The sequence below is a fragment of the Asterias amurensis genome, chromosome 9 (genome assembly GCF_032118995.1).
Source record: "Asterias amurensis chromosome 9, ASM3211899v1".
Lineage (NCBI taxonomy): Eukaryota > Metazoa > Echinodermata > Asteroidea > Forcipulatida > Asteriidae > Asterias > Asterias amurensis.
In genome coordinates, this window is record NC_092656.1 from 18397824 (window position 1) to 18414447 (window position 16624).

Here is a 16624-nt window from a genome sequence, read left to right on the forward strand (position 1 = left end):
TGACGATAGCAGGGTCACAACTTAATATCAGGACATAATATTTTGTGTTGACATGAGTTCGTAAATTATCCAGCATAATAATTGCTGCAGATTCTTACGTTGAAACTCACTGATTAAAATCTGTACTTTGGAATGGGATGGTACGAGTTAATCATTCGTCATTAGTTAATTATTAAACAAAGTAGTTTAATATAGACATTTCTCGTGCCACTTGGAATATTAAATAAGTCTATATGTATTTTGTGTGGTGAAGGAACTGGGTTGTTTTTAGTCTACAACGAAAGAGAAATCACCGCAAAATGTCAGCGAATTTCATATTCTCGCTGTGTTTGATGGTGACAGCTTTACTAACCCGAGGTCAGTGTTCATTATAATTGCTTGATAATACTATTAATTGAGTACTACACTGTGCTTTTATGGTAAAACGATGGCAATATCATGAAACTTATTCATTTTAAATACAGTCGACTTGCTATAGGCATGCCTATAATAAAAGGCTTCAGGCCCGAAGTACTTAAAGGCAGTACTTTTAAAAAGGCAGTGGACACAATTGGTAATTACTCAAAATAATTATTGGCATTAAACCTTTCTTGGTGGCGAGTAATGGGGAGAGGTTGATGGTATAAAATATTTTGAGAAACGGCTCCCTCTGAAGTGCCAACGTTTTCTAAAATAAGTTATTTTCCATGAATTTGATTTCGAGACCTCAGATTTAGAACCTGAAGTCTCGAAATCAACCATCTGAAAGCACACAACTTCGAGGACAAGGGTTACTTTTCTTTCATTATTATCTCGCAACTTTGATGACCGATTGAGCTCAAATGTTCACAGTTTTATGCATATGTTGAGATACACCAACTGTGAAGGCTAGTCTTTGACAATTACCAATAGTGCCCACTGCCTTTAATTATTTGAATGAGAAATTACCCTTCCTCAAAACGTACTTCAGAAGGAGTCGTTTCTCATAATAGATTCTACTATCAATAGCTCTTAATGGCTCGTTAACAAGTAAGTTGTTATGCTAACAAGAATTTTCTTTCTACCATAGGAACAGCTGAGGTTAGCAGTGGCTCAACACAAATTCAATGTACATTTCTACCTTTGGATCTATGTGGCTGGGAGAACGCAGCTCGGGACGAGTATGTTACAACCTCATTCAGCAGATTCCAGTCTAAGATGAGTGGATTGTTTGGGTTTGGTCCAACTAACGACCACTCAGGAGGTACCAATTTATACTGCCTTTCTTTATTTTTACTACTATAATTGTGTCATTTTGTGTGTGTTTATTCAGTTTTCTATATTTATAAGGGCCTTCGTCTTATTTCCCACGATTCAAAGCTTCAAACATGGCGTAGTTTAAAGGCAGTGGACACTATTGGTATTTGTCAAAGACTAGCCTTCACAGTTGGTGTATCTCAACATATGCATAAAATAACAAACCTCGGAAAATTTGAGCTCAATCGGTCATCGAAGTTGCGAGATAATAATCAACCTCGCCCCATTACTCGTCACGAGAAAAGGTTTTATGCTGATAATTATTTTGAGTAATTACCAATAGTGTCCACTGCCTTTAATTTTGCCAGGATTATTATTTTGGTGACACTGACGACACCCTGTAGAGCTTGTTGCTCATCATGCAGCAGATAGTTTGTTTGTGTTCGGAAAGATGTGCAGTCTAATTAGTAACATTCGGTGCTGTTGAACAAAAGATTAAATTCACAATTCATTATATAGATCATTGAGAAATACACTGAGCTCAACTTCTTGATATTCTTATTAGATGATTTCTACGCCACTACAAGAGGCCTTGGTGGTAACGTTGCCAGACTTTATACACCACTACTCAAAGGAAGCTCAGAGTTCCCTACAACTGGATTGTCATTTTGGTATCATATCGGCTCCACCCAAGCCAATCTGACTGTATACCTGGTTCATGAAGATAGAAATAAACCAAGGATTCTACTATGGAGAACTCCTGAGGGTGGGGTTGCCTTAGCGAAGACAGACCCGTGGTTGTCAGCTAAGGTTATAATTTATTATACCGGAATGTTTCAGGTAAATCACGAAACCTTGCTTTCATTTCTTCCGTGTTAACTTTGGGCCGTGTGCACACACGATGCAATTTACAGGCCACCAGTTCCAGGCAATCTCCATGTAGAAAATCCATGCACATTCCAATGTTCACATATTATTCTTGAGGATCGATAAGACATTGTTTTGAAAAGTTACTCATTCGCTACCCTCCTGGCTACCCTGTAGTGTCCCTGTAGCAGGCATTGCAGTTGGTTGCCTTCAAGTTGCCTCATGCAAACATTGCCAAGTGTGACAACTAATGCCCTTAGACTGATTGATCTGTCATGATGGTTACGATACATGACAGTTTGGTATAAACATTGTAGAGGTGTATCTCTTCTGAATCAATTGATAAATAGTCAATCAAATCAATAGTCAATCAAATCAATCAAATAAATAAAATCAATCATTCAATCAGTCAACTGTTATATTGTGTCTTGATCAAAGGTTCGCTACAAGGCGCTGAGGCACAAAAGAAGTAAATAAGGCATAAAACTGGCAGGCCTCCTGAAACATCTCAAGTTAGTGTGCTTCAGAGATTGCCTTATCGAACAAGATGATATGTCCCTGGTGTCCGTATTGATCATACTGTTTTAAGCAGGCAAATAACCGTGTCACGAAGTATAATATCGTCCTGAAAATGCAGTTATTAACTTTCATGAGGTTCTTTTATGTTATAATCACTTGAATAGATTGCATTTGAGACAAGTGTGGAAGGCATGGGATCTGATGTGTATGTTGCTCTTGACGATGTTGCTCTTCAGACCCAAAGTAAGTTTCTAGAAATTGAAACACAACATTGTCTTTATTTATTTATTTCAGCTCCACTTCAAAGCCTTAGCAATACAAAAAGGGTTCGGATCCTTGCTTTATGCTTGGATGAACAGTCTTTAGCGAATCAACATTACTTAGCGAGCCGAAAACATTATTATATGGATGATGCACCTATTTGTAAACAAATTGTTTTCTGTGCAGTTAGCTTTGCATTTCCATAGGCTTCCATGTTAAAGAAAGTAAATGTTTTTTGTGTCAAACCATCGATATATAATAATTGCATAATGTCTATTGTTTTTTCTTATCAGAGAGTTTGCCTACTTGTGATTTCGAGAACAGTATCTATGGTGATTTCTGCATTTTTGATCAATTACGCAATGGATCTGATGATTTTGATTGGACAAGACAGTCTGGAGAAACGCCCACTCTAGACACTGGTCCTTTATTTGATCACACTCTCGGCAAAGGGGAAAATGGTAGGAAACAAATAGTTACTCTTTAGGCAATAATTATGTCTTAAAGGCAGTGGACACTATTGGTAATTACTCAAAATAATTATTAGCATAAAACCTATCTTGGTGACGAGTAATGGGGAGAGGTTGATGGTATAAAACATTGAGAGAAACGGCTCCCTCTGAAGTGCCATAGTTTTCGAGAAAGAAGTATTTTTCCACGAATTTGATTTCGAGACCTCGGATTTAGAACTTGAGGTCTCGAAATCAACCATCTAAACGCACACAACTTTGTGTGGCAAGGGTGCTTTTTTTCTTTCATTATTATCTCGCAACTTCAATGACCGATTGAGCTTTAATTTTCGCAGGTTAGTTATTTTATGCATATATTGAGATACACCAACTGTGCAGGCTAGTCTTTGACAATTACCAATAGTGTCCACTGCCTTTAAACATTCTTTCATTAGAATGCTCGTTTCATTCGATATGTAGTTTGTTCAATCCTATTGTGAACATGGTACCTTTGGGAAATACTTCCATTACCGACTTGTACACAAACCAATCCATCAATATACAACATTCTCTCCCGAGCTCCTCAGTAAGAAATCAATGAGTTTGCGAATGTTGTTAATGTTTTCAGAAATGTGTAACAAACAGGATGGGAACAGCAAACAGTTTCTCAAATATCATAACTCCCAAATTAATCATGGGCGTAAGAGGTATCCCTTAAAGGGCAGTTGGTGTGCTTAATTGGAGAAATTGAAGAAAGTTGACCAGAAACTATGATGGGGAGTAATGAACATAAGGAGACTGGAGAGGCAGTGCCACTTTCTTCGCCATTGTCAGCTGATCTTTCATCATTCTTGTGTCTTTCATCTTCAGGTCACTATCTCTTTATCGAAGCAACACGCCGTGAAGAGGAAAAGAAGGCGATGCTTAGCAGTCTAGAGTTACGTAAGGCATCAGGAGGCACGTGTCAACTAGAGTTCTACTATCATGCTTACGGTGATCATCTTGGAGAACTAAACGTTCTTATTGAGGATGACGTTTATCCAGTAGCTTTGGTCAGTGAAGATGAATGGAAGAAATATGAAATCGACTTGAAAGATGTCTCAGGAGAATTTAAGGTACTACTGAATATTACATATACATGAATTGATTAAGCTTTGCATCGAGGAATATATAAATGTAAGTTCGCAAACCAAATATTGCCACATGTTCATTCCTCATGAAGATGGTTTAACTGATTCCTCATTTCAAATAAACCCCCATACTCTCTTTCAGATTACCTTTGAGGGTGTACGAGGTGATGGTAACCTTGGTGATATCGCTATTGATGATGTCAGTTTTGTTGGAGACAATTGTATAGGTTAGTACTTATTTTGTTTCATAGATAAAGCGTCACATTCATTAAAGAACTGCTAACCTTTTAAGCAATAAAATATAAATATTATAATTTTATAGCCTGGACTTTGCCTTATAATTTCAGAAATTGACCCATGCTCAAGTTATCCTTGTCTGAATGGTGGCACCTGCAGTTCGATTGACAAGGACTTCCAATGTGACTGTATTCCAGGCTATCTTCAACCAAACTGTGAAGGAGGTATCGTATAGTTTGATTTTATAAAAATCACCAATTTTTAAATACTTAATTGAAATTTTTAAGCCATTTTATCAAGTACCAATTTGCTACAACATCAATTTTTGATAAAACTGATGAATCTTGTGAATTTTGTATTCTTTAAGTGAATGATATTATTTGTTATTCGCTGTCGATGAACATTCTAAAACGTGGATTGAATATTAACCATTATCCCCATTTCATCTTGACTATGAGGAAACCAAAACTAAAGGTACATAGAATGAATAAATTGCAACTTTACCATTGTGTCGTTACCAATACTTTTGATGTATTGTATTCTTCTTGTTTAATCTCTAATGATACAGAGCCAATAAAAGAACCCCTTTCTACGATGATTGTTGTAGCTATCGTATCAGCGGCTGTAGCAGCAGGTGTCATCATACTAGTCACCCTCTATTTGATGTGTTGTGGTTGCAACAACAACGACAATAAATCACATGGTGACGAAGATGACAAACAAAATACACGCGTTTCGATGACGAACACTGGGTATGTTAGCGATGGAGCCGACGATAAACATCGACAAGTTTAAACAAGTTTACTCTAAATGTTGTCAATGTAATTTGCTGCAATGGTCACGTTCCTTGAAGCTTTGTAAAAACTCCAATACAAGTCGCCTCCTTGTACAAAAGACAGAAGTTTGTCCTTAATGTATTATTTTTATGTAAGAGTAGAACACACACAAACAAAAAACAACTCACTAATTTTTTTTCCCATGAATCTTTGGCAATTTGGAGCTGAAACTTTCATGATAACTACATACTTGCAGATCATTGTGTCATGAATTGTATAATAACACAGATCCAAACCTCGGGGACATACAATTATACAATGAGCACTTTAGTTGCCACCGTTTACTGTTTTCCTTTCCTACCATAATTTATCACAATATTGAACTTTGATAAAAGCATGCTTGAATGATTTTCATTTCAGAAAAGTTTTATTAAACCCATTGTTGTAGTTTCAGCTGATTTATTATTACTCTCAGACTATTTAACGTTCGCAGTAACTTTAAAAAACTTAATCTCAATTTTATTTCCGCCTGTAGAAATTGCCACAGTTTATGGCAATTTATTTTCATTTACTCTCAGTAATTCTAAGTTTATATATGCACCCCCACACTAAGCCCCCAAACAGGCCTATGTCATCTTGGAAGGTTCACGTCCAAAGTGTACAGTTCCAAGTTTTACTAGAACCTGAGAATTGTCTTCATTCACCTAAAATTGAGGAAGTTTTCAGAGGCTTTTCAATTTTTCAGTAATCGACAAGAATAATTCCTTTTAAAGCTCTGGCAAACTTTACTGCGTGTCTGCGATACCTCATTATAGTGGACCCCAATTGTTATACTTTCATGAGGAGATGGTGGTAAATAAATAGTACTTATTGAATTATTTTTGTGTATTGAAATTTTTTATGAAAAATAAAACAAGTACGTTTTTATTTTGTGTGAATTAGTCTATTTTTATATCGAACCTGATTCTGTTAATTAAAGCATGCAGAAAATGATTTTATGAAAGAGTTCTTTGTGTGTTTCTATCTGTAAAATGACATTGACACTTTGCAATGCGAATAAGGATGTGTTGAAAATGCCTGTAGGTGGAATTATTAGAATACGTTTTTCGATGGTCTGCTCTACCAGAATTATGCGTTTGCAATAAGTTACTATAGGCCTTTATAAATTACCCTTTCATAAGACTCAAAACTAATCATGTTTCCAAATCATGAATACACAGGACTGGAATATCTGCAGTAATGATACATACGAGGCCATTGTCTGTTGTTTCAACAAAATAATGATCTGTTATACTTAGAGTAAAATGAGCAAACAATGTCGACTGGTTCCTAGGAGAACGGGTCATAAATTGCTATAACAACCCGGTTACCATGAAGTATGCTACAAATTAACTCCGTCATGATCTCCGCTATCAACCAATAAGGATTAATTTCATAAAGCCTGTAAGCACAAAGACTTGCTAAGCGCAGAAAAGTGTTGCTTAACAGAAATAGGTTACCGGCCAAAATTACATTACATTTAAATTATTGTCATACCGGTGCCCCGAAAAATTTGTGCTAAGCAAACAAATTTGCCAAGCAGTATTTTCTGCTCAACAGCTTTATGAAATCTGCCCAGGAGGTTTGGTGAGGGGGTAACCAGCAGGTTTTACAACTACAGTTCGTTGCATGTTATAATCCTGGTGAAATATCTGACATGTATATCATAACTGTTCTATAAATAAACAGAACCATTATTGTTTTTTATCTGTGGTTAATATTGATAATGATTAACGAAACCTAATCATTCAATCCACAAACCGCGCTGTATTTTGATCTTTGTCGAGATCAATCTCAATATGCAGTGACTTGGTTTACAACAGCCAGAAAACCAATTTCGGTGTCTGTTTCGATGAGAACAAAAATTGTAAAATGGAAGTGTTAGGCAAATGGCTGATTGGAATAATGTTGGTCTCGGCTATGACTGGTAAGTTAAATTACCTCGTTCCATATTGTAATAATAACTGAACACTAAACACATTTATAGTGAAAACGCCCACTCACTAGACTTGTGATATTTCAATATTTTTGTTCAACAAAATTGTCTCGTTTCCTTTGCATTGCGATCTTTCTGAACAATTTACATGCTAAAAACAAATATATATATATATACTCAGTCTTTTTGGAGATTTATGGTATACAGTCCATTTTTCAGAAACCATTTAAACCATAATTTCAAAATAAATGCAAAGTTCTAATTTATACTTGACCATAATCAGGTCTAACTATATATAGGAAGGTTAAAGGTCAATGAGCAGAATGCAGAGTTGTGGTGATTGGGACAGTAACTATAGAACGTATCATTTTGGGTGTCAAGCGGGGCAACACATTGAGGTGGCTTTTTAGTAAATCAAACCAAACCAATCTCATTGGGTGGAACATGGGGTAGCAAGAATAGTTTCCCCACCCCTCCCGGCTTGGTGTGAGCCTCTTTAAGATGCTCTTGTTTCTTTGATTAGGAAGTTCAGCATCCAGTGGAATGAGACGCTTTATAGAGGACCATTTTCTTCCGTATTCTTGTGACGTAGACGAGGGTACGTCATGTGAGATGGACCATGCTGATCCAAATCGTGTCTTGATGAAGTTTCTTCAGCGACAGATGGGTGTAGGTAAGATGGCGTTTGTGCCTGCCGTATTTTCGATGGAAATGATTAATAATCTAAACTTTGGCTCTTGCAAGTTAATATTAGATGTTTTGGGGTATAAAGCATCAGTCATTTAAGAGTCGCGACAATGATTATGATTCCTAACCTTCCCTTTCAGTATGCACAAACAACCAAGGCCTTTTGTGAAATAGCGTGGACAGATAATAAAATAGCGAACAATGTTTTAAATTTAGACAAGAACCGAGTGTTTGTGGACCAACCGGAACAACATAGAGCGATATTGTGCTTTCCCCAGGTGTTGTCTATACGATCCCTGTTCTTTAATCTTTCTTGTTAAAAACAGTGAGATGCACCCCACAAAGTCAAAACACCCAACAAGTTAAGTTCCTACCTACAAATTACCCCACAATGTATATCGTGTAAGCACAGGCAGTCTTGGGACAACCAAGATGTTTGTGTTTGGGACAGACAGAAATCGAAATGTTTTGAAATAGAAAAAACCCCGAGTGTTTTGGGCATACATCGAACAATACATTTCAGACGGAAAACTAATAATCAAAAATGCAAAATAAATGGTCAATAATTTGTTGTCGATTGCACAGATCCTAATCTACGACCACATGCTACAGAAACTAATGCTACTGGATTTGAATGTGACTTCCAACCTGATGCTCCTATTGGTCCACCAGTTCCATTTATGTGTAACTGGGAATTAGAGACCAACGATGCTGCAAACTGGGAACCCGGGAGTATTGTTTGGAACGCTTTAACACAAGAAGAGGGACCATTTCTAGGTAAGTTTAAACATTCTTTGCGATAAAAACTATTTTCGTTTCAAAAATGGCAAAATAGGAACACCTTTGATGTTTACTCTTCAAGATGTTTAGAAAATACAATTAAAAATCATCCATGTGAAGACAACGATCTAAAAGTCATCAATGCTGGACATGTGTTGACTCTGCAGCGATTAAGAACATTATTATTCAAAACATTGGACCAATCACAGAGCTTGTTCTTTTTGTAGGTGCTTATGCAATATCTCGTTTGAACAGCCAAACAGCGATGGGTAAGACCAGCCTATTGGCTCCTACGATGCATAGCCGGACTGACATCACAACAGTAGCGTTGTTGGATGTGGACTATTACATACGTGGTGAACCAACAGGTAAGTACTAGAGACAATGTAGAATGGTATAATAGTTAGAATTCGACAAAATTGAACTTTAAAGGCAGTGGACACTATTGGTAATTACTCAAAATAATTATTAGCATAAAACCTTTTGTGATGACGAGTAATGGGGAGAGGTTGGTAATATAAAACATTGTGAGAAACGGCTCCCTCTGAAGTGACATAGTTTTCGAGAAAGAAGTAATTTTCCACGAATTTGATTTCGAGACCTCAGATTTAGAACTTGAGGTCTCGAAATCAACCATCTAAAACGCACACAACTTCGTATGACAATGGTGTTTTTTCTTTCATTATTATCTCGCAAGTTCGATGACCGATTGAGCTCAAATTTTCACAGGTTTGTTATTTTATGTATGTGTGGAGATACACCAAGTGAGAAGACTGGTCTTTGACAATAACCATAAGTGTACAGCAGGGTTTTAAAGCATAAAGCAGCTCCATGAAATTTGGCGCTGGTTGTACTTATATATTCCATTAAGTGTCATGTCCTTGACAACAGTAGAGGAAGTATGATGCTACTTAAATACCTAATAGTTAATTCAAAAGTGTAACATTTCGAATACTACAATAATAAAACACATTGTCTTGCTAATTAATTGTTTGACTTGTTTTGATTGAGAAAATTGACACATAATTCAATTACTATATTGTGGTTGTCCCCTAGATTGCATTCTAAGTATTAAACTGCTGATGGAAAATAAAGAGCGTATTTCCCTGTGGTCGACTGAAGACAATTTCCCTGAAACTGAGCAATGGGTTAATTTACGGTTCTTGGAGTTTCATCCACCACTGTCTTACCAGGTTTGTTTCAGGTCGTTAGCTGTGGTTGGCATGGAAGTTAAGCCCTGGAATCAATGATTATACTAAACAAAATATGCTTCTCATACAGTGACGTAACTAATTGATGTACGTGCCCCCCCCCCCCCGCCCCAATTTGCAATCTGGCGTTTTGAGATTAAAAGTTATACAATGAGTAACAGTTACATTTTGTGTATACCGTTTAATATGATAATTTCAGTGTTTAAAAACCATTTTTCAATTACACATACGTCAGATTATTTTATGAAATTAATCGCATAACAAGAGTGACGAAAATGGGCTTGTATAAAAAGAACTGCTAAGTTTTTTTATTGGCAGAAGTGGATCCCTGAGAAAAAGAACGGCACAACCCTTCGTATTGGCCTAAAGGATGGCGCTGTTTTCAGACAATGAGAGAATAATGTCAGATATGAATAACACAATGTTTTATGTTGTATGTAATTGTCTTTCACAGATTGTGTTTGAAAGTACAATGACCCCTGGTGCAGTAGACAGACCCTATGCTGCACTGGACAACATTGTCCTACGCTCAGGAGGTAGGATAGAATACTTCCCCTTTTAAACGAAAAACGATCCTCACGTCAAATTGCTTGCACAAAGTGTTTTCTTTTCCAAGAACTATCAAAAGGCATTACCCATGGTGGAGGAAGTAGGCATCGTCAGTAATTTAGAGGGGGGGAAATGTTCATAATAAAATGTTGTCCTGTTCCATTGTGAAATAGCAATCCTGAATACCGACTCACAGCGTGTCACAAAATGTGTCTCGCAACCTCGTTTTGACTGCAGTTGATCTGCGTTTGTAGAAAACAAAATGGCCGCATTATAAGGTCAATATATCATTGTAGCTCATATCGGAACAAAAACTGGCAAAATTAAGTGTAGGGAGTGTGTCTGCTCTCTGGCGTTTCATTGCTACTTAAAGGCAGTGGACACTATTGGTAATTACTCAAAATAATTATTAGCATAAAACCTTTCTTGGTGACAAGTAATGGGGAGAGGTTGGTGGTATAAAACATTGTGAGAAACAGCTCCCTTTGAAGTGCCATAGTTTTGGAGAAAGAAGTAATTTTCCACGAATTTGATTTCGAGACCTCAAGTTTAGAACTTGAGGTCTCGAAATCAACCATCTAAACGCACACAACTTCGTGTGACAAGGGTGTTTTCTTCTTTCATTATTATCTCGCAACTTTGATGACCGATTGAGCTCAAATTTTCACAGGTTTACTATCATAGTTTTATGCATATGTTGAGATACACCAACTGTGAAGGCTAGTCTTTGACAATTACCAATAGTGTCCACTGCCTTTAAAAAAACCACAAATCCTAAAGTATAGTTTGTTTTTCTTGCTTAAATTCAGCTCTTCCATCAATGTATGATTGCGAGGAAGCCGGTACATCCCTCACAGATGACTGTGGACTCATTGAAATGAGTGAAGATAACTTCTGGTCGAGGGGGGTTGGTGCCACGCCCACACCTGGGACAGGTCCGTCGGTAGATCACACACTAGGCACGGCAGACGGTATGATACCTTGTTTTCAAACTGCTTAATATTCCATTGGGTGTTTACGTCACTTGAATTCTCTATAAGCCAGAAAGGGAATCAAGTAACTTTCTCAATTTATTTTAATTTCTTCAGTGTATGGTTGTAAACTATAACTGGTTCCATCAAGCGAATTATAACAGTTTGGGCATATAAACGATGGACAAGGGTCTGCCACGATGCTAATCATCATGACATCATGTAATAGGTCCACGAATAGCAAATAACATTCTTTGGGTTTTGCTCCTGACCCCAAACTCCAATAGACGATCCTGACCCTGCAACGTCCTTCTTGACTTTATCGTCGCAGGAAGGTGTTTGTGTAATATTGTTGAAACAAAACACCCAATAAGTATCATCTCAATAAGTCATTGTCTACCATTTTGTTTATAGGTGGTTACTTATACATAAAGTCAAGTGAGATGTCTACTACGTCAGTAGCAACATTACAGAGTGTTGAATATTACAAATGGAGCGATCAAACACCATGTACCCTCAGGTTATACTATCATGCATTGGGAGCTAATCTTGGATCTCTCACTGTACGAATAAACTCAACCCAGTCGGTTGACTTGATGGAATCTATCACATTAACAAACGTAGATGACTGGATTTCATATGATGTGGATTTATCGACTGTATCGGGAAGATATCGAGTAAGTATAAAAAAGGGGACCATTTTGGAATTGGGGATTGTTTAACTGGAGGGGTAGACAAGGAGCCATGAGTTTATTCCCCTGATTTGTTCATCAAATAAAAAAGGAACACATTTCTAAGACTGCTGTAAATGTTGATACCTCTCAAAGGTACGTGTACACTTCATTTCGGTCAAGCTAATTTCATGTCCACACCTTATGGAAAACGAGAACAAAACAAAAAAGGGAAACCAAAAAGATATATTATAAAGGCCGATGTGCCCCACAAGGAATTGTGTGTACAAAGTCTATGGGAGGTTCTTAACAAAAGGACAAGGGAAAGAACAAAAGATGTCTCCACAGAGATGAACAAAATGGGCATCTATGTTTACTTTGTTAAACTACTTTGCTTTATTTTCGACTAGATTATATTTGAAGCAACAGCGACAGGACCTGAGGGTGATATAGCCTTAGATGATATTGAGTTTCAGCACAGTCAATGCATGGGTAAGATTTATCATGTATTCTGCTTGGATAGTGTAATTGTTGAACCATTTTATTTCAGACTTTGTTCCGTTTGTGTGTGGCCGTTTCGAACCAATTTGCCAAATATGGCTTTGAACAGCTAGCCTACTTTGTTTAGTAAAGAATATGTGTTAATATTACTATTTTCAATAGAAAAATCAAGATATCGAAAGATGACTAGTAGTTCAGTCGGTAAGAGGGATATTCAGTCTGCAACTTGTAGAGAGTGATTCTTACTAATTTTTTAAAAGCTGCCATAATTTTATCGATATTTGTTTTGTATAGGAGTGGACTTTTGCCGAAGTTTTCCTTGTCTGAATGGTGGGTCGTGTACCCAGACGTCACAAGACGACTTCCAATGCGACTGTGCTGAAGGATACGACGGACTCGACTGTAGCACCAGTAAGTGATGACCAACGCGGCCGGTATCGTTCCCCCTTTTTTTTTTTTGGGGGGGGGGGGGGGTCGATCACGCTGCACCAAAGGCCCGGTCAATATCCACAGACGAGGTTTTAATGCTTCCCACGGCATTAATGCCTCTGTCCATTCTTGATCGTTTTTACAGGAGTCAAAACAACAGCCATAGTCAAGACAAAGCCTTAAGCTTGACACACTCTAAGCACTTCCGGGTCAAAATTTACCCAAATATATGGGTACCATGGGGGCCTGAGCAAGGGGTCAGTGTGACCCACAATCTTTATGAAAATGACCAATAAATGGGTCAAACTGACGCGGAATCTTTTTAGCACTTTCCGGGTCAACCTGACCCAGAAATTAGTCAGGCCTTGAACCGGGAATGGGTCAAACCCGAGAGTTTTAAGAGTAAACTTTAAGAGTAAACTAAAGAGTACACGATTCAATCGCCGTAAAAACGGATCATCTTCTAATTTTCCCCAATTTTTAGATATCGACGAGTGCAACCTCGACCCCTCACTCTGCAGTTACGATCCATTGAGACTTTGCCAAAATAAGTCTCCTGGGTATGAGTGTGTGTGCAAGCCAGGGTACATGGAATTTAAAGGAAGATGCATCGAAGGTAAGTTCACGAAACAAACAAAAAAACATACATCTTGTTCTCTTGTTGAAGATTTCAAAAACTTTAATCAGATAAACATCACAAAATTATGTAGTTCGATCATTAATTGACTTATTTCTCATCAAAACACTATTTCTGAAAAGTGCCCAGCAGCTACAAAAAATAGTATACACAAATAAAAGTAAGACCCAATACACATTTTTATATAACAGACTGTACAGACATAAAACTTAAAGCCATTGGACCCTTTCGGTACAGAAGAAAAAAAAAGTTTTTTTACAAATATTTTTCAGGGTTTACAGAAGGTAATGGTGAAAGACTTCTCTTGAAATATTAGTCCATGAAATGCTTTACTTTTTGAGAAAACGGTAAAACAATACAAATTCTCGTTAGCGAGAATTACGGATTTGTTATAAACACATGTCATGACACGGCGAAACGCGCGAAAACAGGAGTGGGTTTTCTCGTTATTTTCTCCAGACTCCGATGTCCGATTGAGCCTAAATTTCCACAGGACTGTTATTTTATATATAAGTTGTGATACATGAAGTGTGGGACTTGGACAATACTGTTTTCCCGAAAGTGTAAAATGGCTTTAAAGGAAGACCTAACATAATTTGTTTTCCTTTTGTCTTCTAGGTTGTTCAAACAATCCTTGTACTCGTGATAATGAGGCATGTCTACAGAATGACAATGGATTTACATGTATATGTAATTACGGTTACATCGACTCCATTGATGGACAGTGTATTAGAGGTATGTATGTAAACAAGTTGCCTACTCCTTCATCATAAGAAATTGCAACATGACTTGTACATAAAGAGCAGCTTGGGTCTACCTCTTAATCTACTACACAAAACAAAAATTCAGTTAATGGGTCAGTTACGTTAACGTCAGCCAATTTTGAAACTCACTGCCGAAAAATTTAGATCATCAGCTCACGTCACAAACAGGCACTGAAACTCTGGCCGTGTCCGAAACGACGACTTCGGCAACAGCTACGTCTAGATCAGCGCGTCTACCAGTGTTGAAGAATAGGCAGACGCGCGCGATCTAGCCGTAGCTGTAGCCGAAGTCGCCGTTTCGGACACGGCCTAACTGAGAATGAAAAGTTGCATTATTATGCCTTCATGGTGCAGCATGAAGCTACAGTGGATTGCCACAAGCTGAACCAAAATGGCTGAAGCAATGACTTCCAATTTGCAAATGCATGGTTGTACATTTTAAAGAATGATTAAATTTAGCACTCATACCTTGAAATGTAATCGCCAACTTGGACATTGATAACCAGTTACACAAACATAGAGACTTTTGTTATCAGTTGTTTTGGTTTCACTAAACAGGAAAGTGAAACAATCGAAAATGCTTGTCATGTGTCCAAACGCGATGCCTGATGGTATCATTATGAAACAAATAAGTTTTTACTTGGTTTGGTTTTACCCTGCACCAAATGTGTGTCCGCACTGTATACTCAGTACTTTCCCGAGTTATGTGAACAAACATCACAGGCATACTCGGGTTGGATTCGAACCCATGACCGTTGCCAATCTATTAAGAAACTCATATTCACCACAGATTGTTTGTTTTCTTGTTCTGTTTAGACAAGTCTGATGTGGAGTCAGGTATAACACCCTACACAGAGAAAGTCCTAATTGGAACCTACGTGGGAGGATTTCTTCTCGGCCTATCAGTAGCTCTACTGGTCATTATATGTCATTTCTCATTTTGTGATGAACGTGTAGATGGTGATGATGATAGAGATGATTTTGTGGGAGAGACAGACAAACATGACTCTGAAACTCCGGAAAATAAAAGCTCAAAATCTGACATGAATGGAGGATTTGAAATGGAGGTCCTTGACTCGAACTCAGATGAAAATATTAATCATTAACATTAAAATCTAATGAGTTATAATTATTGTCTCATATTTCTTTTAAAATAGATGTGCTTTTTATTTACACTGCCAACTAAGAAGACTCGAGAAACATTGTTTAAAAACAACGACTGAACGATTCCTAGTGAGAGTGATACTGGTTTATAAGAGAATGGTTTTAGGTTAAAGTTTTTCAACACTCAAGTACATGTACACATTTAGAAAAACTTTTTATTAAAAACTTGCGCACGTTAAATTTATAAAAAACCACTATTGGTCTAACTAAAAAAAAATTGCTTCCCAAACAATGTTTTTAAATCCAATAGTGTGTGTATCAATAAAAGAGAATGTGAGACACTATGCCACAGGATTTGACACATCACATTCACAATGGACTTATCAAAACTAAAACCATTTGACTAATTCCAGTAAATGACACTTTATCTATAACCGTGATTTTTTTTCTTCACATTTTCGTGAATAAAAATTGAGGATACACGAGCTACGAGAGTTTCTGATAAACACACGATTTACTCTTGGTTTGAAATTACACAAGTATTAAGTAAATATTTACAACACGACCGCTTTCCTTCCTCTTCTATGTACAATCTTAACAAGAAGCTGATACAAGTTTCTTCCTTGTATACATTTAGTTTGTCTTTCTATATTCTACTACCGCGAAGTAGATTTAAGGAATTCTGGAGTTTCATCCTCACGTTGTTTCACAACTTATTTTTAATTTGTTTTATAATAAACCATTCTATATGTACGAATCGTTCGGAATGTTAACCTGAAATCTCAGAATGGGTCTTACACCATCAGATGAATTAATAAATTAACGAAAATAATATGATTCTTATAGTCATATAATAGTGTCCAAATATAAAAGGAAAACTATAATGTTATG

The 16624-nt window shown here is 37.1% G+C and overlaps 1 protein-coding gene across 1 annotated transcript; it reads left to right on the top strand.

Annotated features, from left to right (window-relative positions):
* Positions 1-217: 217 nt before the first annotated feature.
* LOC139941917 (MAM and LDL-receptor class A domain-containing protein 2-like) lies at positions 218-16519 on the top strand. Its single transcript, XM_071938561.1, has 23 exons — positions 218-357; positions 1049-1222; positions 1781-2055; positions 2766-2844; positions 3156-3323; positions 4182-4426; positions 4584-4668; positions 4789-4902; positions 5247-5470; positions 6434-6480; positions 7281-7420; positions 7953-8102; positions 8702-8893; positions 9124-9264; positions 9953-10089; positions 10562-10643; positions 11466-11627; positions 12042-12304; positions 12709-12790; positions 13094-13210; positions 13713-13844; positions 14484-14600; positions 15446-16519. Exons 1-23 carry the CDS (start codon positions 300-302, stop codon positions 15733-15735), a joined length of 3474 nt encoding a protein of 1157 aa, XP_071794662.1. The 5' UTR covers positions 218-299; the 3' UTR covers positions 15736-16519.
* The last annotated feature ends 105 nt before the right edge of the window (positions 16520-16624 follow it).

Excerpts from the sequence above, each read along its gene's own strand:
- LOC139941917 (XM_071938561.1), top strand. The coding sequence starts at position 300 with ATGTCAGCGAATTTCATATTCTCGCTGTGTTTGATGGTGACAGCTTTA. Across the intron at positions 2,056-2,765 it reads ATTATACCGGAATGTTTCAG|ATTGCATTTGAGACAAGTGT; the intron begins GTAAATCACGAA and ends TCACTTGAATAG. Across the intron at positions 12,791-13,093 it reads TCAGCACAGTCAATGCATGG|GAGTGGACTTTTGCCGAAGT; the intron begins GTAAGATTTATC and ends TGTTTTGTATAG.